This window comes from Odontesthes bonariensis, chromosome 15 (assembly GCF_027942865.1).
Source record: "Odontesthes bonariensis isolate fOdoBon6 chromosome 15, fOdoBon6.hap1, whole genome shotgun sequence".
In the NCBI taxonomy this organism is placed as follows: domain Eukaryota; kingdom Metazoa; phylum Chordata; class Actinopteri; order Atheriniformes; family Atherinopsidae; genus Odontesthes; species Odontesthes bonariensis.
The window spans coordinates 34,797,825-34,821,284 of record NC_134520.1 but is presented as its reverse complement, the minus strand read 5'-3'; the positions used below and the strand labels follow the sequence as shown (position 1 = coordinate 34,821,284).

Here is a 23,460-nt window from a genome sequence, read left to right as displayed (position 1 = left end):
GTGCTTGGTGAAAAAACTACTCGAGTACTGAGTAACTGTTGAGTAACGTCTGATTTATTTGTTAACACAAGCATTCAATCAGACAGACAGAAATATTAAATAATCATCTTTAGGCAAATTAGAGTTCATCCAATTGATAAAATAAATTAAAATGAATTAATTAATTACAAAATAGCTTAAATTAAAATACTCCAGGTAAATTCAAGAACTTCAATAAAAAATAAAAGAGACTTAGGAAATGTTTAAAACATATGTAACCCATATGTAAGCTAAAAAACAAACATTCACCTATCCATGGGGGAAAAAACGAGTTTAGGAAACTTAGCGCTACATGTTTCCTCAAGTTAGATGTTGAGTTTCTGCTGAAATGTGCGTTTGGGGATAAAAATAATGAGGCGTAGAATACCAAAGAGGTAAGAAGAAAAGTAACCAGCTCATTGTAGCCTAATGTAGCGGAGTAAGAGGACAGTTTCTGCTGCACACATCTACTCAAGGAAAAGTAAAAAGTATAGAGATTTAAAACTACTCCTAGAAGTATAATGTTTTCAAAAACTTACTCAAGTAAATGTAACTCGTTACTACCCACCTCTGCCCAGAACTACACGGCAGGTTGAAAACGTTTGACTTTATGTTGGATCTAAAGGTCGACGAGGGGTTTCTGTTGATCTTAGGATGCTACAGGAGCGTAAAAGATTTGCACATGTAGCTCAAATGTTTCAATGTTTATGTTCTCTTGGACTTCTCGCTCTTCTTGGATTACTAAATATCGCTAAATTTCTTCTTATAATGACATATTCCTCATTGTAGACCCAATCACGCACTCTTCCTCTGGTCTGACACACATTTCTAGAGATCTTTGATGTTTCAACACCCTTTTGTCGGTGTTTCTAAAGTCTGCTAGCTTAGCATGGCTACCAGCTCTCTCTTGTTCTGTGTGTCGGATGTTTAGCTCCTCCTCTGCCTCCTCCAAGTGTAATCTTTTTGTAGTTTTGGAGGTGAGGTTATCTGAATTGGAAGCTCAGCTCTGCGCCGTTTTAAACAACCTGAGAACTAGCTAGGTCCCTTTAGCTCGTACGGAGCTACCTAATGTAGCTAATACTGCTAGCTGTCCCTCAGCAGCCCGAGGAAGATGGCCGCCCTTCCTGGTTCTGGTTCTGATGGAGGTTTCGTCCTGTTAAAAGGGAGTTTTTTCTTCCCACAGTCGCCTCGTGCACATTTAGAACAGCGGATTGGATCAAAGAGAAGTTTGTTTCCTTAGCTGAGTAACTAATTTGGATCTTAATTCATCTGATTTGATTGTATTACAGTGAATTGGACTGTTATCTTTGTGCCTTGAGAAGACGTCTGCTGTGATTTGGTGCTTTATAAATAAAACTGAACTGAATATCAGGCCTTAAAAATGTCAGAAACTGAACCGAAACTACACGGCAGGTTAAAAACGTTTCACTTTGTTGGATTTAACCCCTTAACGCCTATTGTCGCATATATGCTACAAACCGTTTGACTCAATCAACCAGCTGAGATAGCATCTTTATTCCCCCAATGCCGGTTAGTCCATATTCACTACGGACCTAGGAACCTTTATATAAATAAATATGTAAAAAAAAAAAAGGGTGAATAAAAAACACAGTTTTTCACCGTTATATTACTGTGTTGTTGTTATCTTATTATTGTCCATTATGCCCGGTGTTGCAAATAAGCAACATACCAAAATTTCTATTTATTTTTTGTGCAAAAGTGAAATTAATAATCTCAGCATTATTTACCATCTACTTAAAGGCTAAAACACACAAAACATTTTTTTATATACAGCTATATAAATTCAGGCGTTAAGGGGTTAAAGGTCTACGAGGGGTTTCTGTTGCTCTTAGGATGCTACAGGAGCGTAAAAGATTTGCACACGTAGCTCAAATGTGTTTTCCAGGGTTTATTCTTAGACATTTTAAAGGGGGCACAATATTTCTTCAAACCCTGAGACTCGCATAAGATTTTTGAAACCGTCTCTTCTACAACATGCATCTAGTTTCTTTAGTATTTTTGAGGATGTTTAAGCATCAACTTCCTGTCGTGTGACATTGAAATGCGAAGCAACAACCGTCTTCAGATTAGACCAACGAGATATGATGATGATCTGATTAAAGATCCCGGAGGACTTGCAAAGGTACAAAGCCTGGAAGTGGAAAACACGCAGCCAGAACTGATGAGTTAATTAAAAAACAGCCGACTTCCTGTTGGGTTTGCAGTAAATGATGCTTCTTTCCAGGAAACAAAAATGAAACAAACTTCATTCAAATCCCTGAATCTCGGTATTTGTGGTGATTTGTTTGCCACATCAGTTGGTAAGAAATTTCATGAGTTTTGGAGCATTTCCAGACCCCCAAAAAGGCAGTTTTATATCCAAATAAACCCATAAACACTGCTGATACAATAGGGCCTTCTCACCATCGGATGTGTGGACCATTTCCATAAATATCCGGGTTCTTTTTGTGTTTGAAGCCCTGTTGGCAGCCTGAACTCTTTCTGGGAGGACCCAGCGGCGGCTGGTAAGATATTTTTTAGGTGGAGCTGTACCACATCCAGTGATTGTCAAACGTTTTAAAATGAGTTCATGCAAGAAAGTAAAGTAAGATATTTCCACTTAAAAGGTTTTACATTCAACAATTACTTATTCCATCATGAAATAACACTATAACACCGACCAATACCAGAACATCTTAATTTTACAAAGGAAAACTCTGTATTATTAAATAATAATATTATATATATTATATAATATGTAATAATGTAGTATTTATATTATTTAAAGTAATTATATTATTAATAGTAATAGTAATTATATAATATGTAATAATATAGTAATATGTATTCTGCACCTTAGTTTAGGCTTGGGGCGTTAAAATTGTCGCCCTTCGTGGAATTATTTTGACAGCACTGATTGGATACATTTGTATCATACGTTTGACAATATGATTATCCTATTGGCTAATCTGCTGCAAAGCCCCGCCTCCTCCTCGGGCGATTTCTCCATCGCCCCAGAGCTGAATTTGAGACAGAAAGTGGAAGTTAAAATGATATTTTACTGGGTATATCAATTTTTTACAGGTTTTTTTGTAAAAAAAAAAAAAAAAAAAGTAAAAAAAAAAAAAAATCGAGTAAGTAATCATTTGAATTTTTGTTTTAAAAATGTTTTCAAAATGATTTATTTTGTTTAAAAAAATGTAAAAATTCTAAATCTTACATTTTTTTACAATTCTGGCTATATCAATACTTTAAGTACAAACATTTGATAGTTTTTATTCTTTAAAACAAAAAAAATATTTATTTTTTTTACAAAAAGTAAAAATGTGATTTTTTGTAAAATTCTTATGAATGATGGTTTCTGATTGGCCAGCTGCTGCTGGAAGGATCCTAAAACTCGACACCTTTAATGTGAAAGCTTCTCTTTTTCTTCTTGCCAAGGCTGAGGTGCCCTTGAGCAAGGAAGCGTACTACCCTGCTCCCCGGGGGATGTGATTGGCTGCCCACCGCTCCAGTGTTTATGGCATCCGTCTCCATGAGTGTGGGACCCTGTGCATGTGTGTGTTCAACAGACTCCCATAAACCAGCATTTAAACTCTGTTATGAGGCAGCTCAGCTTTGCTGAATCCTCCTTCAGATGCTTTTACATCTCGAGATAAATTCACCGTCAGAATGAACTAACTGGACTGAATTAACCTGTAAAACAAATTAAAAAACATTTAATTACATTAAAAAAACTGCAGCTTTGGAGTTGGGACCCAACGAAAATCTAAATAAAAACAGAATTCAACATAACAAGCTCATAAAACTGTGTCTTTTATTCACAGAAGAACATAGGAAACAGTTTCCAGCCTCAGTTTTCTGCCCTGAGCTGTTTGTTTGGATTCAGGAGGTCAGAAATGACCTGTTTTGCTGTTTGCTGTTAAACTGATTCAGCAGCAGGACTTCGGCCTGAGAGGCTCCGGACTCACCGCAGCGCGTCATCAGCGCGTCATCAGCTGCACCGCAGCGCCACCTGCTGCTCACACCGGACTCCTGCACACAGCCAGAAGAAAACACGTGGAAATAACTCCAGCTTTTAAAAACTTGAAAAAATACATAAAATTTTATTGATTAAACATTAAAAAGAAGGTTCTAAAAAAACAAAATTATGAAGTTTATTTAGCTAAAAATCTCTTTAGGAAGTCAATTTTCATGCAAAACGTTGACATTTAATCTGATTAAACTCTAACTCACCTCATATGAATGTCAATGAATAGCAATAAATTATAAATATCTATAATTTTATATAAATTGATTAAAAACAACTCGATTGCACTTTTAAACTGTTAAATAAATCAACCCTTTCAAATAAATTCACATTTTCAGGATGTATGCAGATATCACACTTTGACTTATCGCTTCACTTTATTGTTAAATATACTTTAAGTTCAAGTTATCTGCTTTTACTAAAGTTTATTTATGTCAAAATGTTTGTTAAATATATTTTTGTGTATTTCAACAGTGAACTGGAAGCATATTTTTGAAATAATATCTTTATTTACCCTAAAGTTTGACACTTTCCATCCATAAAGGGACAAAATATGTTGGTAAATTACCACAATAAGAAGTATCTTTGAGAAAACTATTAATGAAATAGATTTTATTTACAGTTCAGTCGCCAGTTTAAACACAATAGTTGAAGTTAACTCAGATTTGCTGAAATCTAATAAACTTTATTAATTTTTCAAAGGTAGTTGGATGAAGTCTTCATAAGAAAGAAGTGAGACTTTATTCCAAATGTTTCTTCATGAAAATGATACAGAACAGCCGTAACAGTACTGAGTTTATCACATTTAAACGTACTCTGAGTGTACCTGCAGTAATGATCAGTCAGAGTATTTTAGCTGTAATTTAACTGAAGAAAAGCAGAATTTGAAGTGTATTTTTTGCACTTTTGTGTGCAAAATTTAAAGTATACTTTGTAATAATTTACCTGCTTGATAAGTGAAATAAAGTTTACTTACTTTGTTTTACAAGAATACTAAACAAATCTTAGGTAATCTAAGGTAATATTCCATTAACATGTTCTTATTTAATCACTATGTGCTCATTCATACTTTTATCACATTTCTAAGAATGTAAATTAGTACTTGTCCTCACATAGGACATATACTATTTGAAATGTGAATATAGATTAAATACAATAAAGAATATTTACTTTTCCAAACTGATTTTGTTCATGTTTTTACACAGTAAACAAGCAATTTTCCCATTTTTAATTAACTGTATGCGTTACATTAAGGCTTTAAACCGTTAGAAATAATTAAAATGGCTGTAGACTTTTCTTATATCAAGCTAAAAGTTTGTTAAAAGTCATGTGTAGTGACTACATGTGTAGTAAAGCATCATTCATAAGAATTTTACGAAAAATGTAAAAGCTAAATTTTTTACAAAAAAAATCACATTTTTAATTTTTGTAAAAAAAATATATTTTTTAAAAATAACGATTCAAAACAAAAGAAAAAAAATGTTGTGCTTAAAATATTGATATACCCAGAATTGTACAAAAATGTAAGATTTTGAATTTTTTTGTTTCTACAAAAAAAAATCAAATTTTTACATTTTTTTAAACAATTTAAAAAAAAAAACATTTTGAAAACAAAAATTAAAATGATTACTTACTCGATTTTTTAAAAACTTTATTTTCATTTTTAGTAGTAGTAGTAGAAGTACCAGCTGTAGTACTCAAAGTACCATCTGTGGTAAAAAAAAAAAAAAAATCTACAAAAAAAATCTAATTTGTACATTTTTTAAACAAATTTTTTTTGAAAACATTTTGAAAACAAAAATTAAAATGATTACTTACTCGATTTTTAAAAACTTTTTTTTTAAATTTTTAGTAGTAGTAGTAGAAGTACCAGCTGTAGTACTCATAGTACTCATAGTACAAACTCACCTTTTTAGAAAAGCCTTTAGTTTTTTTTACTATTAAAAAGTTATTTAAGTTATTTTACTTTTTTTTTTTTTTTTTTTTTTAAATGCTAGTTTTAAAATGTAGCACTCTGAGTTCATTAAATGGATGTAAAGTGCTTTATAAATAAAATATATTATTATTATTACTACTGCCATCTGTGGTAATGCAGGGTACTAACTGTGCCGCCTTTATTGTGAAATCTGCCCAAACCGGAAGTTGACAGATAGCATCCCCCAGTTTCAGTCCTCAGTGAGTGTGTGAGTGTGTGTGAGTGTTCAGGTGTGAAGATGTTACCTTTATCCATGAAAGACGATGAGTACAAGCCGGCCAAGTTCAACCTGCTGGTCAAACTGTCCGGATGGTTCAGGTGAGCTAAATAAGAAGCCAAAAATAAGCTGCTAGCCTGATGCTAACCGGCTAGCCTGCTACTAACCGGCTAGCCTGAACTGACGTGGTCCTCTGAGCTCCATCTGCATCCAAAATGTGTTTTATCAGCCTGTCACGCGTTAATGTGCGCGTCTGCCGCGGCAGTGCGCGTCTGTCTGAGTGTAAATGTGACTGTTAAAGCTGTTAAAAAGTGTGTTTTCTGCGGCTTGGAGGCTCCAGTTTGTGTCAGTTTCACAGCGTTTGTTTTCCTTCTCAGGTCCATCCTGGCTGATAAAACCTCCAGGAATCTGTTCTCCTTCCTCTGCCTCAACCTGTCCTTCGCCTTCGTGGAGCTGACCTACGGCATCTGGAGCAACAGGTAGGCTAACTGTGTTAGCAGCAAATGCGTGCGTGTGCGTGTGGGTGTGCTGAGGATGTGCCACGTATGTGTTAGCATTAGCATGGAGCAGCTGTGTGTGTTTGTTTAAGCCACAGAAACAGGCTCAAAGTGGAGCCAAAACGTGGCATTTAGCAGGTAAACAGGGAAATTAGAACCAAAACTGAAGGTACATTAAACTGACAGTGTTTTATTTAGCTTTTCTGAGGTAAAATTTACATTGAAACTTACAGCAAATGAAGGAAAATACAGGAATGACTCAAATTGGAAGGAGCTGTTCAGTCTGAAATGACTAAAGTTACTTTGTAGGGGGTCTAAAGCTGCTAAAAATACAGAAAAGTACTAAAAAACAGACGCGTATTGATCGTGATTATCCAGGAGACGGTTTTATTTCGTGTAAAAGTCCTGTTTCTTAACCCTAACAGGCAGCACGGCTGATTTTGAAACCCTCTTTTGATTCATTAAACTGTGTGTGTGGGCTGAGAAGTGGGAAGTTGGTGTCTTCAGACCTCAGGCTGTTCTCAGGTTTCTCCCCCCCCCTAATGCTGTTTGCCTCTAACAGCTGGCTCAGCCAGCGGCTGGAAAACACAGAAAACCTCTGAGGAGCTTCTGTGCAGATTCACACAGCCAGGCTCAGAGACCATTTAGGACTGAATATTCTGTCACATTTCTGTCTCTTTGGGCATGTTTTCTGTAACAGAGGAGGGGATTCTTTAATACTCCGCATACAAAGTGCAGTTTTTGTCCTGAAGAAGACAAAGAACAAAGGAGTCGGCTCCTTTTTATACCAGAATGTAAGTGCAGAACGGTTTTAACGCTCTCACCTGAACGAAAACGCTCAGTAACATCATGCCTCTGCCCGTTTCTACTTCTGAAACCTTCTTCTTCTTCTTCTTCTTCTTCTTCTTCTTCTTCTTCTTCTTCTTCTTCTTCTTCTTCTTCTTCTTCTTCTTCTTCTTCGGCTCTGGGGTCATCAGGCCACGCACTCGTGGTGGGATTCTTCTGTCTTTACGCCGTCAGACTCTTTTAAAAAGCACACTGGAAAAAATGCCCCTCCAAAAATAAGTAAGAAAAACAACAAATAAAAGACGTTTTTGTTTGAAATAAGCAAAATAAATCTGCCAATGGAACTAGTGAAAATCGGCTTGTCAAGATTTCTTGAAATAAGATGTGATATTTAGGACTTTTGAGACAAAAGTGATCTTGAAATTAGCTTAAAAACCTCTTCAAATGTAAAAAAAAAAAAAAAAAGCTTGTTTCATATGATATGTGACTCAAAACAATTTGTTTTCAAGACTTTTTCATTTAACAAGATATTCCAGATGTATTGTCTTCAAACAAGTCCCTATATTTGGCTGAAATAGTACTTGTTGTGTCTTATATTTAGTGTAATGAGATATTTGGACTAGAAATGAGACAAATATACTTGGTAAGACTTTGATTTTTTCCAGTGCAGCTTCTCGAAGCTGCGCTCACAAACGTTTCTCTGTTTGGTTGTAGACAAAAGATCTCTCTGATGATCGGTAAACTATCTTCCTACATCGAAGGGAAACTGCCGGTGGTGAAAACCGTAAAGCGGCGTCGTGCCACAGCGTGCGGGGAAAAAGGAAAGAAACGAGCATCGCATACGAAAGGATTCGCATTTTAAAACCTCAGACCAAGAATCCTCGTCAGGCTCTGGCTTTTGTGTGATTCTTCACGTGACTTTAAATCCTAAAACGTGTCCCAGAGTGCCTGTGATGGCCTCTAATCTGGCACCGCCGCTTTAACCTTCAGTCCTCCAACAGTCATGAGTGTGATAATCAGACTATAGATCAACCAGAATAATTGAAAATGGACCTTTGATCCAGTTTGTGTTCGGTTCGTGTCTCATTCTGGAAGAAAAATCTTAGATTTTTGTGTCTCGGGACAGAATTAGACATTTTTTGAATGGAAGTCTGTTTGAATCGGTGTAAAACGTGTTTTATCTGCACGGCTGAGACTGAATGAGAGTCGCTGGAAAGGAAACGCAGCTTTGAACCGATCAGACTGGTCGGATTATCTTTGTTTATCGGTGCGAAAGCTTCAGATCTCATGTGAAACTGCAGCTAAAAGCTGGAGAAGATGCGGTTTAGTGTGTTCTTACATCTGAAAACCTGAAGAAACTAGCTAATGATTAAAGGAAAAGACTTTTTAATGGTGGAAACATTCAGAATTGGGCTTTGTGGCTTCAGGCTGATGGTTTCTTGTTTCAGGAATATGATGAATAAATGGATCAGATTCCACTTTATTTCCACTATTAGTTACATCTGTGGAGGAATTTTAAATGAACCAGTTTATGGTGGAAGTTTAAAGGAAAGAAAACTACGTTTTTATCTAATAAACTGTTGGATGAGACGTGTTTGTTCGATTCCAGCATTTCATATTTAACTAGAACTGATCATCTCTGATTCACCTGCATTGTTTTACATTTAAAAGACGGTTAACAACCTTAAATGTGTGTTTTAAACTCGTCGTTTGTGACCCGAGTCCTCGTTTTGAATTGGCCGCTTCATCGTTGCACCGGTTTATTAACGGTTTTAGTTGGGCCGCCTGAAGGTATTCTTTCAGATCAGGGAGCACCATTCGCCCTTTGTTCTGAGGCGGCTGTAACTCAGATTAATCTCTATAAGTTTATCCCGTTTAATAATCGGGTTTGTGCTTCGTCAGATAGAAACAAATATTTGAGTTTTACATTATTAGGGTGTCACTCTGCTGCTGTTTAGGCAAGGCAAGTTTATCTGTACGGCACAATTCAACAACAAGGTGATTCAAAGTGCTTTACAGATACATTAAAGCAGTAGAAATAAAAAGCATGATTTAAATTTTAAACAAAAAAGAAATGAATAAGAACAATAGATAAAATCAGGAGTTAAAATGTGATTAAGTTTTGAAACTCAAGCTTAAATACACTGAGTGTTTCAGCTGATCTGAGGCTTTCTGGGAGTTTGTTCCAGACATGTGGAGCATAGAAGCTGAATGCAGCTCCTCCATGTCTGGTTCTGACTCTGGGAACTGATGGAAGACCGGATCCAGATGAGCTGAGGGGTCTGGAAGGTTCATACTGGGTCAGGAGGTCTCTGATGTATTCTGGTCCTGGACCTTTCAGAGCTTTATAGAGCAGCATCAGAACTTTAGAGTCTATCCTCTGATGGACAGGCAGCCGGTGTAAAGACCTCAGAGCTGGACTGATGTGGTCCAGTTCTTTGGTCTCAGTGAGGACTCGAGCAGCAGAGTTCTGAATGAGCTGCAGTTTTTAGGTAGACCTGTAAAGATGCTGTTACAGTAACCAAGCCTACTAAAGATGAATGCAGGGACTAGTTTTTCCAGGTCCTGCTGACACATCAGATCCTTTAACCTCGATATATTCTTAAGGTGATAGTAGGCCGACTTTGTTACTGCCTTAATGTGTTTTTCCAAATTTAGGTCTGAGTCCATCACTACACCCAGATTTCTGGCCTGGTTGGTAGTTTCTGGGTGTACAGATTGAAGTTCTGTGGTGACCTGTAATCGTTTCTCTTTGGCTCCAAAGACAATTACCTCAGTTTTGTTTTTGTTTAGCTGGACAAAGTTGTGGCACATCCAGTCATTAAACTCCTCAATGCATTTACCAAGAGTGTTGTGTTCACTCCTCCAGGGAGGTTGTATCTTTTGTTTAGATCGCATCGATTTGGGTCTTGATGAAAACTGGAAGTGATGTAGTTAAAAACGGGATTAAACGGGATAAAACGGGAACTTCTTTGCCGTCATTAAAAGAAGCATACCAGCTACATGAAACCGAAGAATACTTTCACTTACATTGTAAGACAATTGTTCATTTTTGAACGTTGTAAAAAATCGGGAAATGTGTTTTTTCGTCATGGGTTGTTTGGCAGATTAGCATTATGCTATTAAAATATACTAGCTGTTTCTAAGGGTTCTGTATGTTAGCGGCTAGTTAGCGAAATGCTAGCACGAGAAATGCTAGCACGTGTAGTGCATTAAACAGGTTGAGGGTGATATGTTCAAAAGGGAAATATATATGGCTTATAATGTTGTAAAATGTGAGTTAAAGCCAGCATCATATGTTATACTGTGAAGCTTTAAAATGTATGGTTTAAAATGTGTGTTTATTTGAATGCTATAAATGCTAAATATTGTAAATTTATTTGTTTACAGTTTAACCGGTTTGACCGTGTAATGCACAAGGCAATAAACAACAACAAAGACTAGCTTATGTTATTCGTAACAAAAAGCCTGTACAGGGCCTCGGTCTCCTGGTGACATTGTAATATATATCTGCGTGTCATCTGCATAGCTATGGTAGTTTATTTTGTTGTTGTTTTTATAATCTGTGCCAGTGGGAGCATGTAGATGTTAAACAGAAGAGGTCCCAGGATGGAACCTTGGGGGACTCCATTTAGTCTTACTTTACGTGTCGTCTGCTGTGTGTGTGTCCAGTTTAGGTCTGATCTCAGACTCCTTCCACATGTTCTTCGACTGCACCGCCCTGCTGGCAGGTCTGGCAGCCTCCGTCATCTCCAGGTGGCGATCCAACGACAGCTTCTCCTACGGGTGAGACCCTCCGCCGTCACGCCGAGCGCCGCCGGCCGGCTCTGACCCGCGGTTCCGTTTGTTTGATCAGTGTGTGTCCTCGTTGTGTCTCAGGTACGTGAGAGCGGAGGTCCTGGCGGGCTTCGTTAACGGGCTCTTCCTCATCTTCACCGCTTTCTTCATCTTCTCTGAAGGAGTCGAGGTAGCGCAGACGGACACGTTTCCCCTTCACTGAACCGTAACCATAACTGTGAAACATAGAAACCACAGAGCTGTGTCCACACCGACTGGTTTCAGCCTGAAACTCTGATTTATAGAGAGATTTATAAGTTAAACTGTTAAACCGGGCTGGTTCTTCCTCTGACCGACCCATTAATGCAACTCAACTTTATTTGTACGGCACTTCTCAAGCACACGGTCAAACCAAGATGCTGTAAAGAACAAATCTCAGGGAACTTCAAAGATACAGTCCAGTTCATTGTGATACAACCATAATCCAATCAGATCCGGTTAATTACGTGAGAGCTCTCCCAGCAGTCTGGGCCTATAGCAGCTTAACTATGGGATGTTTCAGGCTCACCTGAGCCATCCCCAACTATAAGCTTTATCAGGAAGGAAAGTTTTAAGCCTGATCTTAAAGGTAGAGAGGGGCCTGATAACTGAAGGCTCTGCCTCCCAAACTGGCGGCTGGTTCCACAGAGAGGGGCCTGATAACTGAAGGCTCTGCCTCCCAAACTGGCGGCTGGTTCCACAGAGAGGGGCCTGATAACTGAAGGCTCTGCCTCCCAAACTGGCGGCTGGTTCCACAGAGAGGGGCCTGATAACTGAAGGCTCTGCCTCCCAAACCGGCAGCTGGTTCCACAGAGAGGGGCCTGATAACTGAAGGCTCTGCCTCCCAAACTGGCAGCTGGTTCCACAGAGAGGGGCCTGATAGCTGAAGGCTCTGCCTCCCAAACTGGCAGCTGGTCCCACAGAGAGGGGCCTGATAACTGAAGGCTCTGCCTCCCAAACTGGCGGCTGGTTCCACAGAGAGGGACCTGATAACTGAAGGCTCTGCCTCCCAAACTGGCGGCTGGTTCCACAGAGAGGGACCTGATAACTGAAGGCTCTGCCTCCCAAACTGGCGGCTGGTTCCACAGAGAGGGGCCTGATAACTGAAGGCTCTGCCTCCCAAACTGGCGGCTGGTTCCACAGAGAGGGGCCTGATAACTGAAGGCTCTGCCTCCCAAACTGGCAGCTGGTTCCACAGAGAGGGGCCTGATAACTGAAGGCTCTGCCTCCCAAACTGGCAGCTGGTTCCACAGAGAGGGGCCTGATAACTGAAGGCTCTGCCTCCCAAACTGACAGCTGGTTCCACAGAGAGGGGCCTGATAACTGAAGGCTCTGCCTCCCAAACTGGCAGCTGGTTCCACAGAGAGGGGCCTGATAACTGAAGGCTCTGCCTCCCAAACCGGCAGCTGGTTCCACAGAGAGGGGCCTGATAACTGAAGGCTCTGCCTCCCAAACTGGCAGCTGGTTCCACAGAGAGGGGCCTGATAACTGAAGGCTCTGCCTCCCAAACCGGCAGCTGGTTCCACAGAGAGGGGCCTGATAACTGAAGGCTCTGCCTCCCAAACTGGCAGCTGGTTCCAGTGAAAGCCAAGAAAATACCATCAAGAGTAACAACAACTTCAGTTTATCTGAATTTAGAAGCAGAAAGTTCAGGTTTTTATGTCTTTACGACATAGTCAGGCAGGTGGTTGCCGTAATATTTGGGTTTTATTGTGCGTCATGAGACAGAAATGAACTTTTCTGGAGACTTTTCTAGTCCTGGAGTTGTCAGATCTGCATCTAAATGGAAGGTGCTAAAAGGTTTTTTGGGTCTGGAGGTGATTTTTGTTTGAAAGTTATTGTGATGAATACTGACTGATGGGACAGTATCGGCTCTTTTTAGACGTCCATTGTCTTGTTGTTCCAACTGTCTCTGTCCCGAAGGACTGTTCAGAGTTCTTTTAGATAAAAACATGAAAGAAATGTGTCCATAAACCATTAAAGCACGGACGGAGATGATTGGTCCAGATTGAGATAATGCAGCAGACTTCCTGTGTGTGTCAGAGAGCGCTGGAGCCGCCTGATGTTCACCACGATCGGCTGCTTCCCGTCTCCGTGGCCGGCCTGCTGGTCAACCTGGTCGGGATCTTTGTGTTCCAGCACGGAGGACACGGACATTCGCACGGAGAAGAAGGTAATCCACCTTAAAGGGATAGTTCACCTCTTTTGGCATGAAGCTGTGTAACATCCCATATCAGCAACATCATTTCTGAACATCTTCTTACCCCCTGCTGCGTCCTGTGAGCAGAGTTCCAGCCTCGTTTTGGTGTTGATGAAGGTAGTCCGGCTAGTTGGCTGTGGCTTAAAAAATAAAGCGTTTTGCTTCTCAGAACAATATGCGTTCAACAGAGTAATACATTTGCATCACAAAATGGTTCTCCAGGAAAAAGTCAGACCTTTCCTTTCCCTTTGTTTCCTTTCCTTTTGTTTCCTTTCCCGTTCCTTTCCATTCCTTTCGTTTCCTTTTGTTTTGTTTCCTTTCATTTTGTGTACCTGCTGTGCAGAGCGTGCAGTCCCCTGCTTCCGAGTGGCAAACACCGTAACAGGCGGCAGCAGGCAGTGATATGAAGGGAGAGAAAATAGGGCCAAGAGATTGTGAGGTCTGACTTTTTCCTGGAGAACGATTTTGTGATGCAAATGTATTACTCTGTTGAACGCATATTGTTCTGAGAAGCAAAACGCTTTATTTTTTAAACCCCAGCCAACTAGCCGGACTACCTTCATCAACGCCAAAACGAGGCTGGAACTCTGCTCACAGGACGCAGCAGGGGGGAAGAAGATGTTCAGAAATGATGCTGCTGATATGGGATGTCATACAGCTTCATGTCAGAAGAGGCGAACTGTCCCTTTAACTTCAGCTTTACACAACTCCCAAGAAAACCCAGTGGAACCAAGTTGAATATCAGTGGGACTCTTTGCACCTTCCTGAATGCCGTTTTCTCCGGTGACATCACTCCGGGTCACTGAAACATCTCTGTATGTCTCCCTTTTGTGTCCTCAGGTCACGGTCACAGTCGCTCTCTGTTCAACGGCAGCGTAAATCACGGCCACAGTCACGGAGGACACGACCACCACAGCAAACAGGCAGACTGGCACGGAGGGCACGGGCACAGCCACGATGGTCACGGGGGACACGGGCACAGCCACGATGGTCACGGAGGTCACGGGCACAGCCACGATGGTCACGGAGGTCACGGGCACAGCCACGATGGTCACGGGGAACCAGACTGTCACAGTGAGACTCTGACACACAGAAGAGCACACACTTACACTTCCTATTTGGCTGTTGTTTGACGATTTTTATGACTTTTTGGGGCGTTTTTTTTAAAGCATAGATGGCTGAAAAAGTCAAAAAGTCCTTAGCGACGCTTCTTAACGAGCCTGCTGTACAAAGCTCTCAGATATCACATAAAATAAAAGAGCAATTACGGCTTTTTACCGGGTGTGGAAGAACACAGACCCACCAAACTTTAAAATATGGACAGAAAACACATAAGAGATGGTATCATGGCCCGTAAGAGTGAGGACACATTTTTGGGGCACCAATTAAGGATTCGTTGGGAGGCTGTGGCTACAGCTTTTCTTTCCCTTTTCCTCATCTATTCCCAGTTATGGTACCTGTGGTTTATTTATTTTTTCTTCTCTGTTTGATCCAATAAATTTATTTACTTAAAAAAAAAAAAACTGATTGACTAATAACTGATTTTTTTGTTATTTGACATATACATGCATACAAACACAAACTCAACAAACACATATATTATATGCAGTTATACTTGCTTAAAGTTCTTTAAAAGTCCTTTCTCTCTCTCTTTTTTTTTTTTCTTCCACTGACTAGATCTTTGTAAATTTCAGTCACTGTTTTGCACCTTTACGTCATATTTCCGCTAATCCAGTCCTCTTCTTCGCTCTATATGCGCTAACGAGCATTCTGCGTTAATATGAGTACTTTACAAGTGAGAAAAACAACCATACAAAGTATGAGTCATTGAGAGCAACAACAATGCAAAAAGAAATAGAAAGAACCTTCTCTCCATTAACTTATTTTTTAATTCGTGGGATGATGATCGGTCTGTCTAACGTGGGCCGGTGGAAGCTTTGAGCTCACACTCGGTCCAATTATACTGGATCCAATAGAACCTTTTTATCATTTTCTCTTCGTGATCGTATATTTTGTCAGTAGTGGGTCAGTTACCGATTATTTTTGTACCCAAATAGAGTAAAATAAAAAGTTAACTTCGTGGATCTCCTTCCAATAAGTTCTGCTGACCCAACAGTTCCAGAAGATATGGGTCTGACGGGCCTCGCTGCTTCCCTGATGTCTTTTCACGATTGAATTTAACAAAAATCTCACATGTATTTGACCTTATTAAGAGCTACTGTGTGTCAGTACATTTTCCCACCTCTTCTTCATGTATGTTTCCTCAGCTGGAGGCTGTTTTACAAACCAGAAGGACTTCAGTTGCATGATTAGTTTAACCCTGATTCATCTGTTTCTGTATAGATTATAGAGCCATTATTTATTATCACTAATGATTGTCCTTGTGTTGTTTTCTTCCAGATGAGATGCTAATCACGCCTGGAAAAGGCGCCAGCAAACAGATCCTGCAGGGTGAGAGCCGAAGACGCTTAAAAACCTCTAAAATCTCAGCTTCAAACAGAAGGAGTAGCTCTTCTTCTTCTTGTTCTTCTTCTGCTTCAGTAAACTGAGGCTGTGTTCGAAACTACATACTACATACTCATCGATCAGACAGTATGCAGAGTGTTTACCCACAATGCATTTCGCTCCTGCCCGAGCCGAAATCAGCCGGCCTGAAGCTGATTTCCCTTAAGCTCTAAACTCTGTAAACTTTAGCAACATTTGAAACATTTTCAGGTGAGAAAGTAGTCGTTTAGATCCCCAACGTGTTGAAAACCTGACAAAATACCGGCTGTTTACAATTTTGTTCCCACGAATTCAGCGCTACTAAAGCTAGCCGCAGTGAGCAACGCACTTCCGGTTATTTTCACAAAATAAAATACCCGTTGCCTTTTATCATAGGGAAAGCCATTACCATACAATTGGTGCTTTTGTTTTGAAAACAGGAAGTGAAGCTACCCTCGTTGTAGCTAGCTTGAAACTGCCGTTTTGACAGGAAATGACGATCGGCGACGTCACGTTACGTTGCATCTTGGGTAGTTTGAGTATGAGTAGTAACCTCATGATGCATACCCAACATTTAGGAGAATCTAGTATGCATCCGGGAACTTCTCGCTTACTCAAACTCGCATACTAACTCAAAGTTAGTAGGAGTAGTAGGAGAAGTATGCGGTTTCGAACACAGCCTATGTCTAGTCTCCTGGAGGTGTCGTGGGCCCAACTAGATGAAACACTGATGAAAGGAGGTTCCCACCTGATGACCCCAATGACATGTTGGTCAGCACTGCTCACTGATCTATATTATAGGGATTATAGGGAATTATTCACTGAGTCTGATCCATTCTTTTCTTTTTAATTTAGCACAAGTTTCTTGTGTTTACCTTAAAAAGTAGGTGACAAAGAAATGCAGACTACAAGTCAAGTTTCCGTTTCTTTCACGTTTGCTTGGTCTGGTACCTTTGCCTTTCTGTTGGGTTTGTTTTAAACCTCATAAACGGGCCTCTATTTTTGCTGTGAAATGACCTCTACACAGACTGCATCCTTCCTTTAAGATAAAAACTGATGAAGTGTGAAAGCAAACAACCCATTAAACTCATATGTGTCAGGGCCTCCGACACAGTTATGATCCAGAGTCATAATCAGAGCAGCAGAAACGCCCAAAGAGATAAAAACCAGGATCCACATCATGTCACATCACAGCCAGAGGGTTGTGTAGAGAGCTAACTGCTGCACTCTTTTGGGTTTAAGACGAAACAAAATGTCTTAAAACATGTCGAATTCTTCAAAGCGAATGAGTTTTAACGGGCTAATTTGTTTTCAGGTCGCCTCTTAACATGTTTCTTTTGGAGATGAACTGAAAGGGAAATCAGGTTTCCAAACTAAATCGAATGAGCCTGACGTGTAACGTCTTCTTTGAGCCACCAGATGGCGCTCTCACACTATCAGGCCACCGATGATCCTTGCGTTTACATCAGATGAACACAGAATTATGAGGAAAAAAATGTCTTTGCAGTATTTTTCCAGCTGAACTGCTGAAAACTTTACATTTTTAGTTGTAAATTAATTTCCAAGAAGTTACAGGCAACAGTCTATTAATAGAAAACCAACACGTGTTTTTAAATGGTGTAAAAAATTGGTTATAATTTGGTTTTAAATCAGCAATTTACAGATTTTACCTGCAGAATGTCTTCTTTCATAATTAATTAGAATTTTCCGTTAATTTTAATTCGTCTACAGATGATAAACATGCAGATATATTCGCTGATCCTGCAGCCGACCGCAGTTAAAGGACAAAGTTAAAGCAAGTTGACGTGCTGGAATGTTTCTGAAATATCTGGCGCCTCGTTTGTTTGTTTATTCATTATTTTGGGAGACGTTTTGGACGAGTTGGATCCCCGTTAGAGGACAGCTAGAAGCTCCCAATTCTCCAGCTGTGGCTCTCAAATTAATTCACCAACACTGAGGATGTAGCTCCTGCTGGTTAATGTTTTATTCACTTTCTTTCTGAATGTGTGAAGTAATTCAACCTGTCAGGTGAGGGTTGGCAGGGACGATGTTAAAGCTGTTAAAGGACTAAATGTAATCAGATCAAAATCAAATCAAATTCATTTATATAGCACATTTCATGTACAAAACAATTCAAAATGCTTTACATAAAGTAAAAGCATTGCAGCAGGGAGTGGAAGAAGCATTAAAAATACATAAAAGAATATAAAGAGAAAGAAATAAAATAATTTAAATACATTTAAAAACAAGCAAAAACAAAATGTAGCTTTAAAACTCCAGTAAAATGATCTTTAAACCACAGTTTTGTTCCAGATTGTTGAGACTCTGCCTCTCTCAGGTGCTCTTTTTATACCCAGTCATGCTCCTCCAGCTGTTTCTTTTTAGCACCACTTACTTTTTCAGCCTTTTGTTGCTCCTCTTCCAACTTTTGAGACGAGTTGAGCTTAAAGTTTTCATGAAATGGCAAAAACGTCTCACTTTAAACATTTTATATGATTTCTATGTTTCATTAAATGATAAAATGTTGACTTGTGAGGTTTATAAATCATTTTAATCTTTTTTTTTTTATCTCCATTTCACACATCGTCCTAATGTTTTAAAGCTTTTCATTTTTATGGAAATCTGTAACATTAGAACTGTTTAACTTAAACTTTTTAAACATTTATTTATTAAGAATTTTGTTCATTTTATAAACAGAGATCAATACAAAACAGCACAATGGCACAGTAAGGTACATAAAAAATATAATAAAACAAAACAGAATAGAGAAAGGGGACTTGTAATAAAGCATAAATAAAGCAAGCATATGGTTTGTACTCACACAAATCCACGATACAATCACAAATAAAGATTACATTATAATAAAAAAAACTAAAAAGACCAGAGGTTTATAAATCACTTTATTCTGTTTTCATCTCCATTTCACACATCGTCCTAATGTTTTAAAGCTTTAAAGCTTTTCATATTGATGGAAATCTGTAACATTTTAACTGTTTAACTTAAAAAAAAGTTATATTTTAATGGTTTCCTGACCCCCTCCTCTTCATTTCTGGTGCTGTGCTGGTAAAGTTTGACTGAACTCTGATGTTTTGGCGTTTGCAGGAGTCCTCCTTCACATCATCGCCGACACTCTGGGGAGCATCGGCGTGATCATCTCCGCTCTGCTGATGCAGAGATACGACCTGATGATCGCCGACCCCATCTGCTCCATGCTGATCGCCCTCCTCATCGGAGTCAGGTGAGACTTACTGATCGTTTACTGTAACGGTTTCCAACCGTCGGCTGGAAAGGTTTCTAACCTTCGTCTTGTGTTAGTTCCCTGTTACCATCTCTTATGTTAATTGGTTGGTTTTGACCAATTTAGTTGTAAAATACACCAAAAACAATGATCTATCATCCAATTTGTTTCTCATCTCTTGGTTACCTTGTTAGGCTTCCTTATCCATAAAAATATTGGTTTTAATAGTTTTGGTGTGGGCCCCTGGGCCTTGTTTTTGTCAGGATACCCCTCAATTTCAATAAAAAAAAAATGAGTTAGGGTTAGGGTTGCTACCCTCAAACAAGGCAAAATGAGAATCCCCTAAAGCTCACATGATTGGGAGAGGAGCTGGCTGTCAGTGTGTTGGCTGACAGTGAACTTGTGATTTCAGTTTTGGCTCTAATTATTGCTTTATAATCTTATTTTTATAACTGGGTCGAAACCGACCCTAACAACACAAAGGTCTTAATTTCAACTAGAGCATTTTAAAATTTAGTGAAAACAACTTTATTTTGTTGAAGTTGAGGTTCCTGACAAAGTCATAAAGCCTTGATGCAATAAACAAATTTATATGGTTATTTTATGCATTTAAAACCTTAAAACGGGTCGGTGCCGACCCTAACACAAGACGAAGGTTAAGGAGGTAGGGACGGGCCTCCACCCTGTTGATTGACAGCTGTAACTACAGCCTATAATGGGCCACATATGTGGGCGGGGCTCCGAGAGCCGCCTTGTGGTCGGCCGGGACCGCACTTCCAAACGTGTACACACTTTGTTGTGGGCGTCCTTCACCTCAACTGTTGACCAATCAGCTCGCCTGAGTAATGACAGACTGCTGCTGTGTCACAGGAAGGTGAACAATGGTGTGAGGTCACTTCCTGTTTGTGTTCTGTTCTGACAGAAGATTGAACAAGCAGCTGCTTTAATTGGTTTTTAAAACCCTCCGTCAGTGTTCAGGCTGATGATCCTTCTTCAGGTTCCTCAGTGACGAAAGGATCTTAAGGAACCAGTAGAACCCGTTTGGTTAATGCTGGTCCTGGTCCATATGTGGTCATCAGTCAACGACCATCCTTCAGTACCTTTTTAGATCTTTATTAACCATCAAAACCTTCCCACAGATCTCTTAAAAGAAAGAGAAGCTTCAGAGATAATAATATTAATGTGAAGAATCCTCCCAACCATATTTAAATACCCGAAACTTCTGCTCATTAACATAAAAACTACCCAGAAGACTCCTAATGGGCCTTTTATTACCAATTCAATGACAACTAGAACCTTTTTACATAAAACTGAACCATATATAGCTTTTAGACCTTTTTTTTTTGGCTAAAACACCTTTTTATTGACCCTCTGGGCTTTATAAATTGGTTCCTGAACCATGTGATCTCCCTAAATTGGCAACAGACCAACACAAGAGGTTTACAGATCCTTTAACTTCTTGAAAGACCGATAAAACTTCCCCAACGTCTTCATCTTTTACCACCTTTTACAAGTTAAAGGAAAGCTGAACTCCCAAGAGATCTTGACAGTCCACTTAGATATATATGAATACATAAATAATTAATTATAGAACTTCCTCTGTGTTCTAAACCATCCAAACATCCTCCTCGGTGGTCTGTAGGTCTCTTAATAGACTAGTTTAACCAGCTCAGTGTGGAACCTCTCAGTGAAAACACTTGAATGGCAGTTTAAAAACAAAAGAACCTCATTAACTAAGAGCCTGCCAAACATTTCATCACTATCCCCGACTTAGACCTTCCTTAGTGACCAGCAGAACCTCGTGAATTACAAGGAAATCCTCCAAAAATGACCATAAATACCTTCTTAAGTTACCAGAAAACGTCATTAATGGCTCTCACCACCAACTTTTAATCCCCACAACTCATCTAGAACAAAGTTATAATGTTCTGTATGGACCTCGGGAATCTTTGAAGTAAATCTCTTAAAATAACCTTAAAAAGTCCCCAGTATATAATTTAAATAACCTCAGTAGGGTTCATGGTAAAGACCCCGAAAACCTCAAAAACAAGTAAAACCACGATAAAGAGGGTGAGAACATGTTTAATTACCAGAGAAACCTCTATAATGGCCTCTAAGACCTCTTTAAAAATGTGAAGGACCCCTACAGCCACTCCAGTGGTGGTTAGAAACACCCTTAAGGGCCTGTTTAACCTCCCCGTGTGGTTTAACATCAAGACCCTCTGAAGAATCCGTACATAGGTCCAACAAAAGTCGCCCCAGAACTTCTTTAGTGACCATTTAGAACAAAATAATCTCTTTATTGCCCCATAGAACCTCCTTAGGGACCCATAAAATGGACTTTTCTGACAGTTTAAAGCTCCTGTTCAACGAATAAACAAACAAACGCTTCTTAATGGCTTATTGGATTAAAAAAAACGTTTTAAATCCCAAAGAATCATTTAAGTTACCGAACTTAAAAGTAAACAAAGAGATGAGTCAATGCAGACTCATAGATTAACTCTCAGGTTTCAGCTTCCACTGAAGATTTACCCCGAAATAAGCGTAATAGAACCTCCTTAGGGACCCATAAAATGGACTTTTCTGACAGTTTAAAGCTCCCGTTCAACAATTAAACAAACAAACGCTTCTTAATGGCTTATTGGATAAAAACATTTTAAATCCCAAAGAATCATTTAACTTAAAAGTAAACAAAACGATGAGTCGATGCAGAGTCATAGATTATCTCTCAGGTTTCAGCTTCCACTGAAGATTAGCGTCTGCCTGGAAGGAAGGAAGGAAGGAAGGAAATCTAAAATCCGATGGACACTTTGGAAAATGGTTTCCATTAATGCAAAGAATGTGCTATTAGTAGTTAATGGGCTTTAACACGCCAAACCACCGTTATGGACTTTGGAAACAGTCGGAGCGGTCGGAGTTCTCAGAAGGCTCGGTGATGACGTGCGCTGATGCAGTCAGATAGGCTGGAAGAGAACGGTCGCTGCATATTTTAAGACTCAGCACAGCGGAGCTGTGGTCAGCTGAGAGGCCTTCGCCCGACCGCAGGGATCGAGTTTCTGCAGCTGGAAAGTCGAAGTCACCACGGAGCTTAAATACCTACAGATTCTGCACATGGAAAACAGTCAGGAGTCCCAGCCACACTGAACAATACGACCCGAACTCCAGCGAAACGTCTGGAGGAACCGTTCTGGGGAAATAGTTGTTATGTGTGGTAATCACATCTGTGGTGGGAGGAGCGGGACTCTTTTTAAGGTGGTATGAAAATACTGCAGCGGTTGTAGTGATATTAGCGGTGTCGTCGTCCTCACCTTTGACCTCTGACCCTCAGTGTGGTGCCACTGCTGAAGGAGTCCATTGGGATCCTGATGCAGAGAACTCCACCTTCGCTGGACAACGCCCTGCCAGAGTGCTACCAAAGGGTGAGTACGGCCCACCAATAATCCGACTCCTCTTAACTCTTCAAGTGTTCTTTATTAAAGCTGGGCAACGATTAAAATGTTTAATCTAATTAATCGCATGATTTCCCTGATTAATCACGATTAATCTCATTTGTTCGCAGAATCCAAAAATGAATCCAAAAGTAGCGTATAGCTTTTAGCATTTAGCTTTATTTTAAATGTGCTGCCATATGAATGAAAGTGCCATAACATTTGTTGTGCAAACACACTTTTAACATCAGCATCTTTCTGTAGTTTTTATGTAGAAGCCTCGCTCCACTGTCTGTTTCCTTGAATGACTTGCTGCTATCAGTTGTGTGTTTTGCCTTTAAGTGATATTTTAGACTGGAACTACTACGCTGAGAAGACAATTCAACTTGGCAGTGTTTACAGATGACTTTGGTTCTGTCGACTCCGCCGTCTGGAAGAACTTTAACATGAAAACGGCCGAGTAAAAGTTCCGTACCCTTCTCCATGTTTGGTGGATCCGCCGATTTACTTTCTTTTCCTGTTCCGCAGCAGACAGCAACAGACTTTTACAAAATAAAAGCCTGTGAGCAACAGACTTTTACAAAATAAAATAAACAATAAAACAGGGGTGGTCTGTGGCGTAGTGGGCTGAGCAGGCGCCCCATGTACAGAGGCTATAGTCCTCGCTGCAGCTGGCCCCGGTTCAAGTCCCGCATCGGACGGCCCTGTGCTGCATGTTGTTCCCCCTCTCTCTGCTCCCTGCTTCCTGTCTCTCTGAACTTTCCATTAAAG

General features: G+C 39.8%; 1 protein-coding gene across 1 annotated transcript in view; it reads left to right on the top strand.

Annotated features, from left to right (window-relative positions):
- Positions 1–6,180: 6,180 nt before the first annotated feature.
- Positions 6,181–23,460, top strand: part of slc30a7 (solute carrier family 30 member 7) — an 18,892-nt gene continuing 1,612 nt past the window's right edge. The window contains exons 1-9 of the mRNA XM_075486056.1: positions 6,181–6,341; positions 6,618–6,719; positions 11,196–11,309; positions 11,403–11,490; positions 13,383–13,512; positions 14,380–14,613; positions 15,940–15,990; positions 19,126–19,261; positions 22,590–22,680. Of these exons, the coding sequence (XP_075342171.1) occupies positions 6,262–6,341; positions 6,618–6,719; positions 11,196–11,309; positions 11,403–11,490; positions 13,383–13,512; positions 14,380–14,613; positions 15,940–15,990; positions 19,126–19,261; positions 22,590–22,680 (1,026 nt within the window). The 5' untranslated portion in view covers positions 6,181–6,261. The remainder of the gene's footprint in view (positions 6,342–6,617; positions 6,720–11,195; positions 11,310–11,402; positions 11,491–13,382; positions 13,513–14,379; positions 14,614–15,939; positions 15,991–19,125; positions 19,262–22,589; positions 22,681–23,460) is intronic.